Raw genomic sequence first — 16,842 nt, forward strand, 5'->3', positions numbered from 1 at the left:
TTTATTATGTATATGCATACACATTATAAAAGTCTTAATGTCTAGAGGAAATCCGCATAAATATTTAACTCAAATCAATCGAAGTTGTTAAACATGAGTTTCTGTAACAAATAAATGATGAATTTGTATTCAATAGACCGACCAACAGCAACAATTTTTCTCCGCCAAAAAAGTTGAGGCTTAACAGTTGATAAGATATGAATGAAATTTATTCATCTAAAGAAACATTTTTTTGTGAAAAAAATGTTTATGTTCATCAATGTAAACCATATACATTTTTAAATTATTGATTTAAGAAACTTAAAACGTCCACAGATTATGTTTTAAGATGCAAACACTGTGCTGCTTAAATAATTATGATATCTCTTTTGTTGGCATTTGACAGGAGAGAAAACAGTGCTTGTTTCCAGGAAATACAGAAATCAATATCCAAGATTATATATTTTTTTTAATAAAATGCAAAAATCAAATGGTTCTTTGTGCTTGAGAGCGATAATGATTTTATGGCCCAATCTTCTATCACACCCGTATAGCAGTCAGAGTCCTAAAAGATCTCAAAACATACAAATTCACTGGCCTGACTTAAGATTTTGACGAATCTCTTCTTCATTGAATTAGAAACTATCTTTCAGACCGTACAATCCAGAAAGTATTGGGTTGGTTCAAGTCTAATAACCACAAATTCTAGTGTGCCCCAGGGCTCTGTCCTGTTTCCGCTACTTTTTTAATATTTTTATTAATGATCCCCTGTCTTTCGCTTGATGATAATACTTTCGTGGGTTTACATTCATTTTTAGATTCACAACCCTGCTCTTCGGATGTGGATTCTCAATCATAATATATGATAGCTCATTAAATTCTGCCTAGACAACTTTGTTAGACTGGGAATCAGAAAACGATAAGAATTTAATGCGCCTATAACTCAATGCTGCTGCCTCTTTTCGTTAAATTAAAATTTTGTTTTATTGGGCTTTAATGATCAATATTCTTGATGCAATTAATAAAAAACTAATTCATCTTCTGTTACCCGAACGTTTTGCTGGCTATTTTCCAGCTTCTTCAAGGGATTTTTCAAATTTATTACCTGAAGATTTAAAATATATGTTACAATGTGTGGAACTATTTCTATTGTTATTTTCTCACTTTTGAGTTAACCGTACTATTGAATTTTTTTGTTGTTGTGAAAAGTTGAATAAATAAATAAATAACACAAATAAAAAGATAAATAAACGAACAATTTTAAAAATTTATCGCCTTTACCACAATCAAGGAAACTCTCGAAATTTTTGTTTTGTATATCTTATCTAAAGGGTGTCCCAAAATTAACGCAAGATTTGAATTAAATAGAAAACGCCGTTTTTAGTCTTTTGATAGTAATATTTTTATTGACTCGTAAAGTACATAGAATAGGGTTATGTATGGAATAACACATCGGACAAATGGCATTTACGGCTTTGCATGCACATGCGCACTCTTTTGTTGAAATTTTCCATGACCATTCTACATAAATGTGGCTGAATTGTGATTTCAAATAACCCCATAAAAAGAAGTCTAATGGTGTTAAATCACACGATCTAGGAGGCCAATTTTTATCACCGAAACGAGAGAGTACACGACCTGGAAATGTCTCATGCAGTAATTGAATTGTTTCACGGGGTGTATGACATGTGGCACCGTCTTGTTGAAATCACATATTGGACACATCAATATCATCCAATTTTGGCAGAAAGAACTGTGTAATCATGTCGCGATATCGAGCACCAGCAACAGTCACTGCTTGACCAGCATCATTTTCAAAAAAATATGGCCCAATTATGCCTCTAGCCCAAAATTCACACCATACAGTCACGCGTTGTGGATGCATTTGTTTTTCGACAATCACATGTGGGTTCTCCGAACCCCAAATGCGTCAATTTTGGCGATTGACAAAGCCATCAAGATGAAAATATGCTTCATCGCTTAGGATGATTTTGCTTGAAAAATCAGGGTCCATTTGTTGATGTTCAATAATCCATTCAACGAACTCTCTTCTCTGTCCATGGTCATTAGGCTTCAATTGTTGTGTTAATTAAATTTTGTAAGCATGAAGACACAGATCTTTGGTGAGTATACGCTGTAGAGAGATTCTTGAAATTTGCAATTCTTATCCACGACGTCGAATTGAGGTTCCTGGATTGTCAGCAACACTTTCACGCACTGCTTCGACATTCACATTTGAACGGCTTGTTTTTGGACGACCAGTGTGTTTGGCGTCTCCAACGGATCCAGTCTCCATAAATTTTTCAATTAATCTCTTCACTGTTGACGAAGTTAAAACACTATTCCGACCATATTTTGTATGAAATTTTCGAACTGCAGCCACCAAGCTTTCACTATTTTTGAAATATTCTTTAATAATGAAGACACGTTGTTCTATCGTGTAACGCTCCATTTTTAATAACCCTATACTGTTAGCTGTCAAATTGCTTTTTTTTCATGGTTGCCAACACTTCACTGCACAAATGGCGGCAAATTCAAATCTTGCGTTAATTTTGGGACACCCTTTATAATGGCTGAAACATGCTTCAGCTTCGGCGTCTCCTGACGTTTACGAGTTCAGCCATAGGAATTCAATACATGCTATCACAATGAAGCTTTGACCTCACGTTTCGTTTGACAATCGTAAGGAAAAGAACGTAATGTAACGTAATGTGCCTTCAAACTTGTTGAACATTTGAATGTATAACAGCTCAACAAACAAAATACATTTGCATTTAGAGGGATAACTATTCTGTATTAGAAAACGAAAAAAAGGTAAGCTATTGAAATATACATAGAATAACTATACATTTTTTTCTTGAAAACGTTTTGTTTTTGTAGAACAGAAAATTAGTTTCGAAGAACTCCATACATTGAGCTCGCGGACCTACGAACGTCTCTAGTCTCCATTCTTTTTGCTCCATGAGCTCAACGTACCCACGATAGGCTGTGTAAGCTATTTCTGTGATAACTTCGATTTCAAAATTCTCATCTAACAAACTTTTGTTAAAAGCTACTGCTCCTAATGACAGAAGTGTCATTTTAGAAATGTCATATTAGAAGCGTCATTCAAAGCAACCTCGTAACGCAGACGAAGACGTAGCGTGTTTGTTTTTGTCTAACAGCTACACAGTATTTGCTTTTATAGGGATTCCCATTGGTTAGTATAGAAATGTCATTCAAAGCGTGTTTGTGTTTCAGCCATAATACTACCGACTCTAGGAATTCTCTTCAGTATACTCTAGAGGCTAACTTCAGTCGTACTTTCGAGAAAAGATTAGTTCCTTAGCCGTACTATGTGAATATCATTCAACTGTTAAGGAATATTAAACCTCTATGTGTGAAAACTTCCTTTCAAATCCTTGAATATGTATATAATAAAAATAATTTCAAAGTCAATGTCTTCATTCTTGATTCGAAAATCAGATATTAGCAATTTTTTGTAGATTTTCATTTTTATAAAAATTTTACAACATGTTGAAAACAATATTTTTTATAAGATAAAGTTAATTTTACACCAATATTTTTAAGTGTTACTAAGATCTTCGAATCAAAAATAAACTTTTACCAACTTTTAGTACAATTTTTCGGGTTTTTTTGACAAAAAATTGTTACATACTTTGATTTTTCTAAAACTTTGGCTAAATATCAAATATGGTATATTTTGATGCGTACAATTAATTTGGAAGTGGTATCATTTGTTTTCTCAACATATTCTAGGTGAAAATATTTTTTGTTCAGACTTCAAGTTATATAATCTTAACTTGTTCCAAAAATATTGTAATCATTTTCTCCTCCTATTCATTTTACGGCAATCAATTGAATGCAATCTTTGAGAATTCATGCTTTCTTTGAAAACATTCTTTTGCATTATTTGCATTCTTTCCCATTCTTTTGTAAATTTTGCTTTCTTTGCTTTACATAGAATAAACTGTTCTCCGGCTCATTTGGACTTCTACCCCAGTTTAATGACAACATTTCAAGGAGTGCAAAAGAATGCAAAGAATACATGAATTCTTAAAGATTGCATTCAATTGATTGCTGTTAAATGAATGGGAATAACAAATGCTTGCAATATTTTTGCTACCAGTAAATGGTGATTGGATAATTTGAAGTGTGAAGTCTCAAAGTGAAATCAATTAATACAATCTTTTAATTGCATTCGATTTTTAGAGACTGCATTCAGAAAAGACAGCACTCTTCTACAAGCCTGACTTTTATAGCATAAAGTATACAAAATATTATGCCTTTTTTGAATTACCGAAAAGTTTCTAACAAAAACAACATGTAAGATTTTCCACTTATTCGTCACTAGAGCTCAATTGGAAAGCTATTGATATTCTCTTCCCTAACTTCCCTTAACACAATTTTTTAGTCCAAACTGAGTGTAAGACCGCATTTTTTTAAGTTAATAAATATTTTAAAACCGTTTTTATTCTGGTTATGTTTTCTAAGAAAATTGAAACTGATCTTTTTAAAAATGAAACACAAAGATTTACACGCTGCAATTAAATAGTTTTGTATTTTGTCTTATAAGTTGAAACAAAAATGTTGAAGTTATAAAACTAACAAATAATAGTAATCTAAATAAATAATTATTTTAAATAAATAATTTTAGTTTTAAACTTAAACAGGGAACTCGTTTTTTTTTAGTTTTTCACTAAAACAACAATGCATCTATCTTCTGCTTTCTTGGTTTCCGTATCGTTTTGTAAAGTCTTCAAGAGATTTCAGGACTTGTCTAGCTGCATCTTCCAAACGCTCATTAAAGTAATCCCTGTCGGTACGGAATTCCCTCATCTCAATTGATGCATCGCCGCTATCTCCAGCATCACCACTATCAGCAGGTTCGTCCATCTTGAAGAGAGCTCCTAATTTCGGGAGGAACAACAGCAAACAAATGACTCCGATGAATTTGACGATCTTCTTGAAGATAATTAGCTTCAACAGGATCTTTCCGAGGGTGAAAATATTCAACTTGAGCTTTAGTTTTCCCAACAACCATTCGGGTAGTGAGACTTGGTGATGGTTGTAGGGTATGGACTGGGGTTTAGGATACTCATGGTAGATCACTGACGGAGGATGGTTGACGTATTCTGTTTGCGGTGGCGGACCGTATTCTGCGTGAGGTGGAGGACCATACTCTGGCTGAGGAGGTCCGTACACCGGCTGTGGTGGACCGTACTCCTGTTGGGGTTGCTGAATCTGCGGTTCATAGTTATATCCTGGAGGAGGTCCATACAGATCAGATGGTTGGTGGGAGTTTTGAAAGGCTTGCAGGTACGTATCCTCGTTGTTGGCGGGACCAGCATTCACAATCTCAAGGCCAATCAAGCCAAAACACAAGATTTTTATTAATAATCGATTCATTGTTTTAAGGTACTCGCAGTATAAGTAAACCGATATATGAATACAGGTACACCTGGTTCGAAGCGTGCGTTTCGTTAATAAGACACCTTCACTGATAGCCACCGACTGACCAACTAAAAGTTCGTTCAATTACCGACTGCTGGGACTGCACGAATTGGACAAATGTGTCATGTGGGAAGTGAATATCAATCTGCCTATAAGCAATGGATCATTGCTAAATCGATGATAATGGTCAGTAACAAAAATATACGACTTCTTCGCGGATCGGTTAAAGCTTCAACACTGTGTTTGAGGATGATGGTGTGGAAGAAAGTGGAGTTGCTAGCGTTTCGTTGCACATCCGATCGAAGTGTGATCGGAATGGAAATTAGTTAATTGAGCATAGTTCTTGTTATCACGTACCTCCAAAGTCAATGTATATGAGACTTTCTCTGCCCAAAAGAACTGTGATATTTTGATTGTGGCTTGTGCGACTTGAACGAACGTACGCACGCACCGCGCAGGTACTTTGTTTTGAGTCAATTATATTTTGTGGTGCTTGCTTAACTGTGACACTATAATAGTTAGATTGGAATTCGAAATATTTACTTCGAAACAATCAAATAAGGCTTAAGACGCATTAACTGTACCTATGTGGACTAATGAGGTCTCTCTAGAAGGAACCTAGAACATGTAGAGAAGTTGCTTTTCAAAGAATGCAGACATTTTCAGCGAAAGTATGGAAATTGGTTGAACTTAATTTGATGTTACATAAAGAAAAGAGGTGATACGAGGTTTTGAATATCAATTTTCGATGACAAAATTATACAGGCACAGTGTACACACCTTATAAGTTTTTTTTGGATATACGATCATCACTGATCAGATCAATGAGGCAAGGTTCGTTTGTGGAAATAAATTGTGAGTTGTTTGCTAATAAGGTGGATACTTATATGTACCTGGTACTTGCGGAAACAAATGAAGATGTTATTTATTTTATTTCAAGACTTATGAATGAACTTTGTTATGAGACATAAGAAATTGATCTTAATAAAACGTAACTAAAAAATTTGTATAGAAAGTGACAGCTTAAATTTTATGCTGTCCAAAACAAAAAGTGAGTTTTTACAAGCGCTCCCACTTTAGTAGTTTGGGTCGTAACTTAAGTCGAGGAAGTCAGTTTTACTTTTTAACTGATGAAGTGAGATATAACAGACAAAGTACAAGCTAAGGCTTTATTTTAAATAATGTGTTTTTGACTAACTTAAGAGCTTAAAAACCAATGTATTTAAATAAATATAAATACAATAAAGAAATTCAAATTTGTGATTTATAAAAGCAATTTTAATTTTAAAGAGCCCATTATTTCGGAAATTGTTAAAATGTACTACAAAAATGGTGACCATTTTCTAACCATTAGAAAACTAAAGCACTTTTAGGTCAATCGCCAAGAAGAAAAAAAAACACAAATTTCAGCCAAACTACTTGTAAGTGATTGGAAGAATCGAAACCGTGTACTTCGCTCAAAAATTAGACTTTCCACAAACGACTGTACGCCGCCGTATGTTTCATAAGAATTTAGGTCTGGGAGCTTTTAAAGTTCAGAAGAACTCATTTCAGTGGAGATCATCATAAACGCCGCCGGCATTTTTTCGATAATTGGGTTCTTTTTTAGATTTAGATAAATTTTTATTCATCAGATGGTTTTCCTTATAAGTATTGAATAATATATAGGGCATGGCAGATATGCCGTCGGCCCGAGTGGTTACTTTACAATGCTTAAATTTTTAAATATTTTAGTTTCAAGTATCTCTATCAAAGTGATGTTTTTATTATTATTTTTTTTAATAATTTAAAAATAGTTTGAATTCGATTTCTTTTATATATTTACACATTTTCAAAAAAGAATATAAACAATTTTTGCAACTTTTAGTTTAGTCAAAACAAAATTTAAATTTTAAGTTAATTAAAAATGATTTAAATCTCATATTTCGGCAAGAATATAAAAAAGTAGAAACACTCATTAATAATTTTATTTCTTTATGATGTCGCTTCAGTATAATATTCTGTGAGCTGATTCCAGTTTTGACCGTTTAGCAAGTTCCATTCATCTTCTTCTTTCCTTAAAGTATTTCTACCAAAAAATGTCCTTCTTAATTCCTTTAAGATTGGACATGTTCCAAGAAAGTGGCTAATATATTAATACTGCAGATGTGATTTAAATCGGGTCTGTGTGGCATATAGTTGAGACGCAAAGCTCCCCTCTCATCTTAAATATGACACCTATTGCACTGCACGACAAGTTTGAATGGACATAATTTGATTCGTTTAGATTGTAGTTCAATTTGGAGTAGAATTGCCGTTCTGTTGAGGCTCTAGCGCGTTCAATAAATGAGTATCTTACGTTTTCATCAATGGTTCGAATAGTTTCATAAAGCATTTTCTTTATCTGGATTACGGCTTTTCCTACTACATTAAAAGTATATCCACAATCCGCTGCAAGCTTGCGCCAATCTTCGAACCACATCTTTTTATATATAACTGCATACATCCAGGATGAAATAAAAAGTGTTGGCAAACCGGTTTCGAGAGAGTACATATACTTGGGAGTGTTTATTGGTAGAAAGAATGATTTCCTCAGAAAAAAAGTCTACTACATCATATTTTTTTAGTCCCCACACTTGTGCTCCATACAAAATAACCGATCTCGGGGTAGCATTAAAAGCTCGATACTTTGCATTCGTTTTGAAAGATCATTACTTTAGTCTTTACCGTGTTTACCTCTAAGCTCCATAGCTTGCAATATTCTGCTAGTCTGTTTATCATCATTTGTAAGGACGTGGGTGACTCAGCAAACATGACAATACCGTCGCATACATTATGACTTTCACCAGCTTGTCACCAAACCTTACTCCACAAGGCAGATATTCAGTCAGGTCATCGAGAAACAGCGCGAAGAGCAAAGGACTTAAATTGCAACCTTGTCTTACTCCTGGATTGACTCCCAATTTCTTTGATATATTTTCTCCATCAAATACGTACGTTTCAGTCTGTTGATAGAGCTTTTCTAAAGCTTTTACAAATGCTGCCTTAAAGTCTACAAAGCAGGCATAATGCTTTTTATTGTGACTAATCTTAATCCTCGACAAACTACACAAAAAAAAAAATGGGTTCTTGAAATGCATCAAAGCTATGCAGATGTTCATTGGATGCATTTTTTGTCCATTGAAGGACAAGTCCCAATAACGTTGCCATAATCTTAACAAACAAACAGTACTGCTAAGAGCAATGATGCTTAATTGAACACAGTAGTTTTCATCAGATTGAGCAGTAAAAGCCAGCCTTTATAGAGAAGTTTTTTTTTGTTAAATCTGAAATTCCAGCATACATTTTTAAAAATCTCAACTCAAGGCTCAATATTGTCTGACAGTTTGGCTTTAGTTTTTGCAGCAGCCAAGTTAAAGCCAAATCCAGGTCCCAATGGGACAATGTTCAATAATTGAAATTATCGGTTTCGGTGTCAATATTAACATTTCGGAATATTCTTCATGTTAAAACTTTTCCACTTCACAACAAGTTGCCCAAGTTGAAGTAAATAAGCCAAAACCTATTAAATATTGAAACAGGTAGATGTTATTAATGTAGTACCAGCACCGCCCGCCGTGATGGTTAGTGTGTAGGACTGTCATACCAGAGGTCTTGGGTTCATTCCCTGCCTGTACCATTTAAAGTTTTTTTTTCACCGGTACTGCCTCTTGCGAGGAATGGACAAATCCTTCAAGAGTAATTCTTTTCATGAAAAGTGCTTTCTCAAAAACTAGTTGTTGTTAGTCAACTTAAAGCTGTAGGTCCCCTCCATCCGTGATAACATTACTCGCACAGACAAATTGTTGAGAGTTGTATGTCAAGGACTGTTGTGCCACCAAATCGTATTTATTTAGATGTTATTAAGTCATTATAGTATACCTAAAGCTGTGTCCACACCAAAGAAACATTTCAGGAATCATTGTTTAAAAACCGTTTCGGAAATGTTTCCAATTCGTTAAAAAAAAATAGAAACTTTGCAGATTGTTTTTTTTTGGAGTGAAATGTTTCTTTGCTTTTGAAATATTTCTAAAAATGTTTTTTTTTTTACGTGTGGAAACACCTTAAAGGCGAAGTTTAGAACTGTTATGAGAAGTTCGGATTAAACCTTCGTGCCAATCTAAATTTGTTTATGTGTTTTACATTTTAGCAGAGATTGGAAAATATTTTTAGTTTAATTCTTGTTATGGAAAGTGCTTTCACAAAAAATCCGTTTGGATTTGGTATAATTACGTAGGCCTCATCAAATCTTGACTCTCACTCAGAAATGACTTAAAGGTGTTGGTACTCTTCGAGATTTAGAGCCACAAACAATTTCTAAAACTTAACCAATTACTGATTTCATTTGACGGTTTAATGTAATATGTCCTTATAATATGTCAAAATCTACTTTTTTTCTTTAAATTGGGAATTCATCATCTGTCAAATCAAGAGGTAATAAATTCAACTTTTCACGACAAGATTAGAGAACGAGTTTGAGACGAGACTCAGTTACTTAAGATTGAGATAAATATATACATCTATGCGGAGACAAGACAGGCATTACAGGTCATGTCTCGTGGCAGTGTTAGACCAAAGGTCTTGACGAACTTCAAGTTTCAGGTATTGAAAAAACATTTATGTAAGTTATGAACTTCTCATAGGAAGTTTTTGTAATCAATCCGATTTGTCGAATTAAAAATTTTAAAATGTTCGACGTTCGAATTTTAAGGTCCATAGACTTTAAATTAAAGTTTTTAAAAGAGATGTTTGTGTGTGTATACGAACGTTAGAAGTACCTTTTTTCATCGGTCGAATCTTAAAAACCAGAGGAAATACCGATTTAAAAAAAAATTTGTTTTACTGGTAATAACATCAAAAGAAGCAAAATGGACTATCAAAAAAATTTAAGTGATCCTCTTTTTACTGGCGAAATAAAGGAACTATATGACAAGTTTTACGTTCCTAAAGAATTTCGAATTCGAGATTTTAATCAAACGTAACATTACGATGGTAGAAGAATCGAAAAAGTGGGTCCCCCAAACCCGTTGGTCTGTCTACCTGTTCTTGCCCCTACAACCCACACCAATGGAACAATTGAGTTCAAACTTGGATATTAAGGTATTAATCCGATTCACGTTAGAAGTTTTTTCCATTTTCTTAAGACTAAAAATAACAGTAGTCCTTATACATATGTTTTGGCCAAAAATTGTAAATTTCAGTTTTCTCAAAAAACAACAAGAATTGTTTTTATTTTTAATTTCACTTAATATTTTTTTTCTAAGTTTGGCTTCTTTCAAGTTGTTTTTCTTACGTTCTTCCATTTAAATATTGTTTGTTCGGCACAAGCTCTTATAATGTCTCAATAACATTAAATGATCAAAAATAATTTCCATTTTTAAACAAATATTAAATGTTTTTTTTTTCTCGAAATTGTATATCTCGAAAACGAGTCGTTATTTTTTACGAAGTTCAAATGTAAAACGTATATTAATAAGCTCTAAATAATTGTATTTCAAAAATATTTTTAAACTCAACTAAAAAATTTATTTACAAAATTAATTTAAAAAATACCACTCTAATGATTTTTGAATGAAAAATTGAATGTTTTATTGAGAAATAAAATGACACTTAAATTTTTAAAAAGAAACTCTTTTTCGTAGGTCCGTTTTTAAATCTCAAAATACTTTAAATATTTTGAATAGACTTTTTAAATACACGAACAAAAGCTTTTAAAAATAAAAGTAAAAAATATCTCTCGAACCAGCACTTTGCTAGTGCTGTAAAATTTTGTATTACAATTGGTGTTTTGTTTGACGTGTAGTTTTGAATCTGACAATACTTTTTTCATTGTTGGTATTTTTGACAGCTGTCAAATTTATTCTTAATTTAGTTCTCTATTTCATAATAAATAAACTTATACTTCTAAACAATATTACAAAAATAATTGTTCGGTCCACTCGACTCAAGGAAACAATCAATTCATTAAAGAAAACCTTCGATGACAGTTTTATCTCGTAACGTGGGCCTACTACTGAGCCTCGAAGACCGTGCGATTTACGTCTTGGAATAGAATATTCGGGCACTTTTCCAAAATCATTTTAAAGCTTTAAAGCGCAACGTTATGATTATAATAAAGCTTTACTCTTGGCCATACAATTAAATTAAAAGGGTTTATTTCTTCCTAAGAACCACACGTCTAAAAAAACACCCTTTACATTGTCACGCATCGAAGAATAACATTTTTGGCATACAATTGGTAAAAACTGGTCTGCGACTTAAATACCTCGAAAAAAAATATAAAAAATATGCAAAATATTGTTGTTAAGTAAATTTTCTTAAAAAAACTAATTGAAAATTTGTTTTAACAAAAAAACCAAAATGTACATAAAATGACTAAAAACTGATAAAAATGGTTTTAGCTTCAAGTATTTTGAGCACTAAGAACAATATCGACTTTAAACTGTTGTTTTCTTATGAAATATGTTTTTATTATATTTTGAAAAACTTGAAGAGTATTCACAGACGGGCACGAATGGGAAGTTATCAGTGTGGGTTGCATCCCATCCCCTTTTTTTTTTATTTTTACAAGACCCTATTTTTAAAAAACCCCGCTGACTCACATCTCACGCCATCACGACGAACCCAATAAACAAACAGTATTTAACGTCAATCGTTAGGCTTCAATTTTTGAGTGTTCAATTTCCCCCTGCCTATTTACAAGCCATCAATCATAAACAAGACACCAAAAAAACGCAATAACGCTGTCCCTAGGGAAACTTTCAGCAACATATTTCATCCCCCTTCTTCTTTCTCTGCTTCGAAGTACATATACCCCAAATGCCTACTGAATTGTTTTTCTTCTTCTTTGGCTGTAACTTAAAAATTTTACCTTAAAAATGCTCCCAGGTTCCTTTAGTTCATGCGAAAACCATAACAGAGCCCTTTGTATACAAAATATGCTAAAAGTCTTCACAGCAGCGTTAGCAATAGCGGCAAGCGTCAGTTAAAAATAACTGAAGCAAGCCTACCTTACCTACTCGCGTTCAACATCAATTCACTGCTGTTGGCCTTTGATGCCTTTAAGCAAGCAACATTATCTTTAGAGTGCTCACGGGTAGTTAATGAGGTTCACTTATATACTCGAACCTCGAAGCAGCTATAACCAAACCAGCCCAACGAACCTTCACTGGGTTTTCAATCTAAGAATCCATTTTCCATATTCAAAGCACACCCAGATGTTCTAAGGCTAAGGAGGTCTGTCTGTTGGGAATGAATCCAGCTCTTTGAATTGGAATTACTCACGCGCCGCTCTGCGTTATGGAAAAACTGATGGGCGTGAACGTGGACGTGAAGAAAAGCCCATGGTTTTGTAAAGGTATGTTCGACACACTTATAATGGCTATACTCGAACTCATCCCATAGACCAGGAAGAACAAGGTGTATCTTCTTAAAATTTGCAAATTAAGGGAGCTATGCGGAATACCGGAATACCGGATGGAATATTATCATATCCACCAAATGATAACGATATTTTAGAAAATTTGAATAAAGGGCTAAGCTGAATATAGATAGAGATAAAGCGCCAGGCCAGGCCAAGCCAGGCCATAGTCATAGACAGACAACTCTTTTTTTTTGTCTTGACAATGAGTCCCAAGCACGAAGTAACCTAATTTTGTTTTTCTTGCCATAGTTAAATACTTCCTTAACATGAGGATAATAATTATAATCGTTTAAGGTTTAAGTTTTTCGTGGATAATAATGATTAAATTTTGTGCGCAGGAAAATTACTAAGGTGTAGATAGACATCATCAGTTCCTTTATTTGGCGTGCAGTTAATGTAAAGTTTCAGGCCCTGGAAAGGGTCATTTATAATCGAAACAGGAAATAGGTTTTCTGGGAGAGGAGGACATTTTTTTAAAACAGCTTGTTTTATGACTTGAAACGATGAGCTATATGTATCTTCTTTACGTTAATTTAATTAAACGAACTAAAGCATAAAAAAATGTAAGTGCCGTGAAAGAAAGCCAAGTGAAATAAGGCCAATTTTTAATAGTTTTCTTATTGAACTTTGACAAAGTGAATTAAGGTCGAACTGAATTTTTGAATTTTAATTTAAATTGAATTGTTAAGGTTGCTTAAGTTTATTTCCAAATCATGCAACACAGAACAACAAAAAACACAAAGAATAGTATTCAAAGCTTCTAAATCAAAGCCGTTAGTTAAGTCGTCATCATGTTCTATGGAGTATTTATCCAATGTTTATATTTCTACCTGTCAGAAAATAGTTGTTTTTATTCTTAAATTGATTTAAGAAATCATTTTGTTTGCAGATTTTTTAAATGAAATTTCAATTTTGAGTTATTTGTCCTTACATTTCTTTTTAATCTCTCTTGACCTTACCCGAGCCTCATCAAACAAGCAGTCAACAAATTTAAAAAAGTTTCTGCGTTTTGCAAGGTTTGTACTTAGGCGACTGTTGTACCCTTCAAGTTCACTTATTGTTTTAAATGAAAAGTTAGTTTAGCAGGAAACACCAGGAAACAGGAGGTTTTAAATAGGTAAACATTTTGTATTGTAAATCACCTTTAAGTAATCAAAAACAACATCAAGACATTTTTAAAAATTGACTACCGATTTTGGAAGAAAAATGTGTATAATAAATGCTGAGTAAATATAATGAGGGCACATTAAAGGAAGCATAAGAAACTTTTAAAAATTCGCTTTGCTTTTATATTTTTATTTAAGAAGCTCGAAAAGCTTTGAGTCTTGAAACATTTCACTGTACGACCTTGTAAAAGTAAAACCAGTAGGTGGTATAATTAGCTATCAGAAACTATTGTGTTAGGCATTTACATGATATGTTGCAAAGGAATCTACCTTAAAGAGATTTGATTTGACAGGTTGGGTCAAATGCTTGTAAGCCATTTCGGTCTTATTATAAAGAAGCCCATATACATATACACATAAATGGGTAAGCCTGACAGAAAAACAAAATATGGAATAAATATCTCAAATCGTTTTAGTTGTTGTTATCTTTTATAATAAGTAACTCAAAACTAATTTTCGGGAAGTTAATAAAACTCGAATAAATCAATACAAATTATTAAAACTTTGATTTCATAAAATATCCGAGAATTATACTAACATTTTTTAGAACTCAAAAAATATTCAAGCGGACTTTTAAGCTATAACCTTTTAAAATTTCCAAAATTTTACTAAGATTTTTTGAAATCCCGAGACATACAATTAAGGAAAGCTTAATGAGATATCAGAAAATTTGAATACAATTTTTAAAAACTCCGTGAACAGTCGTTCAATTTTTTTAATTTCATAGATTAAAAATCGTAATTTTTTCATCTTACTTTTGAAATTCTTTTAACTGTGCAAATTTAAATTTTTAACATGTCTTTAACATCTTTTGGGCTTATAGCAGCTTATGAAAATGATAGATTTCGAGTATTTATTAATTGGTTTCGAACTTTCCCAAACAGTCAAAGTACTTCCAACGTGATTTGACGAAACTTCATGGAACAATTAATGTCGAATTCCGTTTTGCTTAAGGTTTACAATTGGTCTTATTTCGCTTTTAAAAAGCAAAATAAAGCCAACTCTAAGGCTACCTTATTATTGTTAAATCTGTCAAATTGGGTGTAATTCAGACATTCAAACCATTAAAACATTTATTACTTTTGAGTTAAATTATTATTATTACTAGTTTAATTATTACTGTTTAAAGTAAGACATTAAAATTAACATAGCAAGAAAAAGGTTTGTTAAACAAGGTTTTTGAATGGGGGCTTGGCTTATATATGAATAAACCGCAGTCTAAAGATGTTACTTAAAAAGCGGCCATATTTCGATATTTGGAAAGTATAAATACGAAAACCGTGAGCGTGTTGCCTAAGAAAAACAGAAACTATTGCTCTTGCGGTGTTGACGAAAAATACAGGTTTTTCATCGGTCTTTGGAATCAGGCATTCCACAAACAACATTAAATCACACCGTACTTTTCTGAAGACTAAGTTTTTAAAGCTGATTTGACAAAGTAGTAATGAAACCCATTAAATACGCAGAATTTTTCATTAATAATAATGATTGTTAAAGTGCCTCTCGATGCTTAACGTCTCACTGTTTTGCCCGTGTTTTTAGTGTGGGAAATGTGGTTGGACCCTTCTTGTTTGAAAATAAGACTGCTTTTACAAGATGGCACTACAAGCTAGACAAATTTGCTGATGTTTCTGGAAGAAGTGATTACAATTGGTCACCGCGATCTTATGAAAGAAAATTACTATTCCTTAAGGGGGTATTCTGGTCTAGAAATTAAAAAAAATCGATTTTTTTTTTCTTTTCATATTTTCATAGTTTAACTATTTAAGAATATGTCTACTAGAGGATTTTCCCGAATTCAAATTATTTTGGGAGAAATAAGTATTTTGCTGAGCAGCCATCCAAATCGGTTGGGCTGCAACTAATAGAACAAAAGACATAATGGGGTACTTTAAACGCGTTTTCCTCAGAACTGTCTTTTTGAATCTGATACCCACGATTTCTCAGGTTCTGCCGAACCGATTTACTTGAAATTTGAAGAGAGTCTTCTTTAGGGACTTGTCTACGTCCGGAACTACGGCCATTCCCAAATTTTCATTTTTACTATTTTTAACAAATCAAAGAATGTTCAAAAAAATGGTAAATTTTTTGTATTTTTCTTTAGACAGCCGCCATTTTGTAAAAAAAAATGTTTGTAACTTTTCCGTAGTTCCAGACATTGCGACATTATTGTAGATTAATAATCTTTTTTAGTTTTTGATTTCAGATTTCTACGAGAGTTAAAATCGTGGGTATGGTCACGCACAAAATTTTTGAGACGCATCACTCCATCAGCTGATAACTAACGGAATTTTAATTTTTTTTTTACTTTTTTATTTTTTTTTGTATGCTTCTAATGTGGATAAATAATGTATACAAAAATTGATGGTAAAATTGTTGCTTGCTTTTTTCTACAGCACTTCAAAAATTATCTAAAATTCATGTCTCTAGACCAGAATACCCCCTTAAAAATTGAATACGTGAAGCTGTCAAGGAAATTTGCAAATTGGTCCTGTTAAATTCTATAATAACGATATGGTGCTGTAAATGTAGCTGTAGAGACCGTTTTGCTGAATTAATTTTAAATTTTTAATCACTTATTTTTATATCAAAATAATTAAACCTCGTATCTTAAAAAATACATATTATGTACATATATCTATGAACAGGTAAAAATAATGAAAAAACGTCAGTAAAGTCTGCTACAATAGCATTGTTTGGTTAAAAAAGTCATATTTTTGGTAGGATCGTCGATTGACTTGAAAATTAAGTAGAATCTTCCTTTAAATGTGTCCAGAAAACTGAATGTTGCTTAGTGTCACA

At 32.9% G+C, this 16,842-nt stretch overlaps 2 protein-coding genes across 4 annotated transcripts in view; both read right to left on the reverse strand.

Annotated features, from left to right (window-relative positions):
- LOC129949002 (protein cappuccino) overlaps positions 1–16,842 on the reverse strand; it is a 171,284-nt gene that overhangs the window by 89,433 nt on the left and 65,009 nt on the right. The gene's annotated exons all lie outside the window — the stretch shown is intronic.
- On the reverse strand, positions 4,513–5,659 carry LOC129949004 (uncharacterized). The gene has a single exon (XM_056060188.1). It carries the CDS (start codon positions 5,386–5,388, stop codon positions 4,696–4,698), a length of 693 nt encoding a protein of 230 aa, XP_055916163.1. The 5' UTR covers positions 5,389–5,659; the 3' UTR covers positions 4,513–4,695.

Source organism: Eupeodes corollae, chromosome 3, assembly GCF_945859685.1.
Source record: "Eupeodes corollae chromosome 3, idEupCoro1.1, whole genome shotgun sequence".
NCBI classification, from domain to species: Eukaryota; Metazoa; Arthropoda; class Insecta; order Diptera; family Syrphidae; genus Eupeodes; species Eupeodes corollae.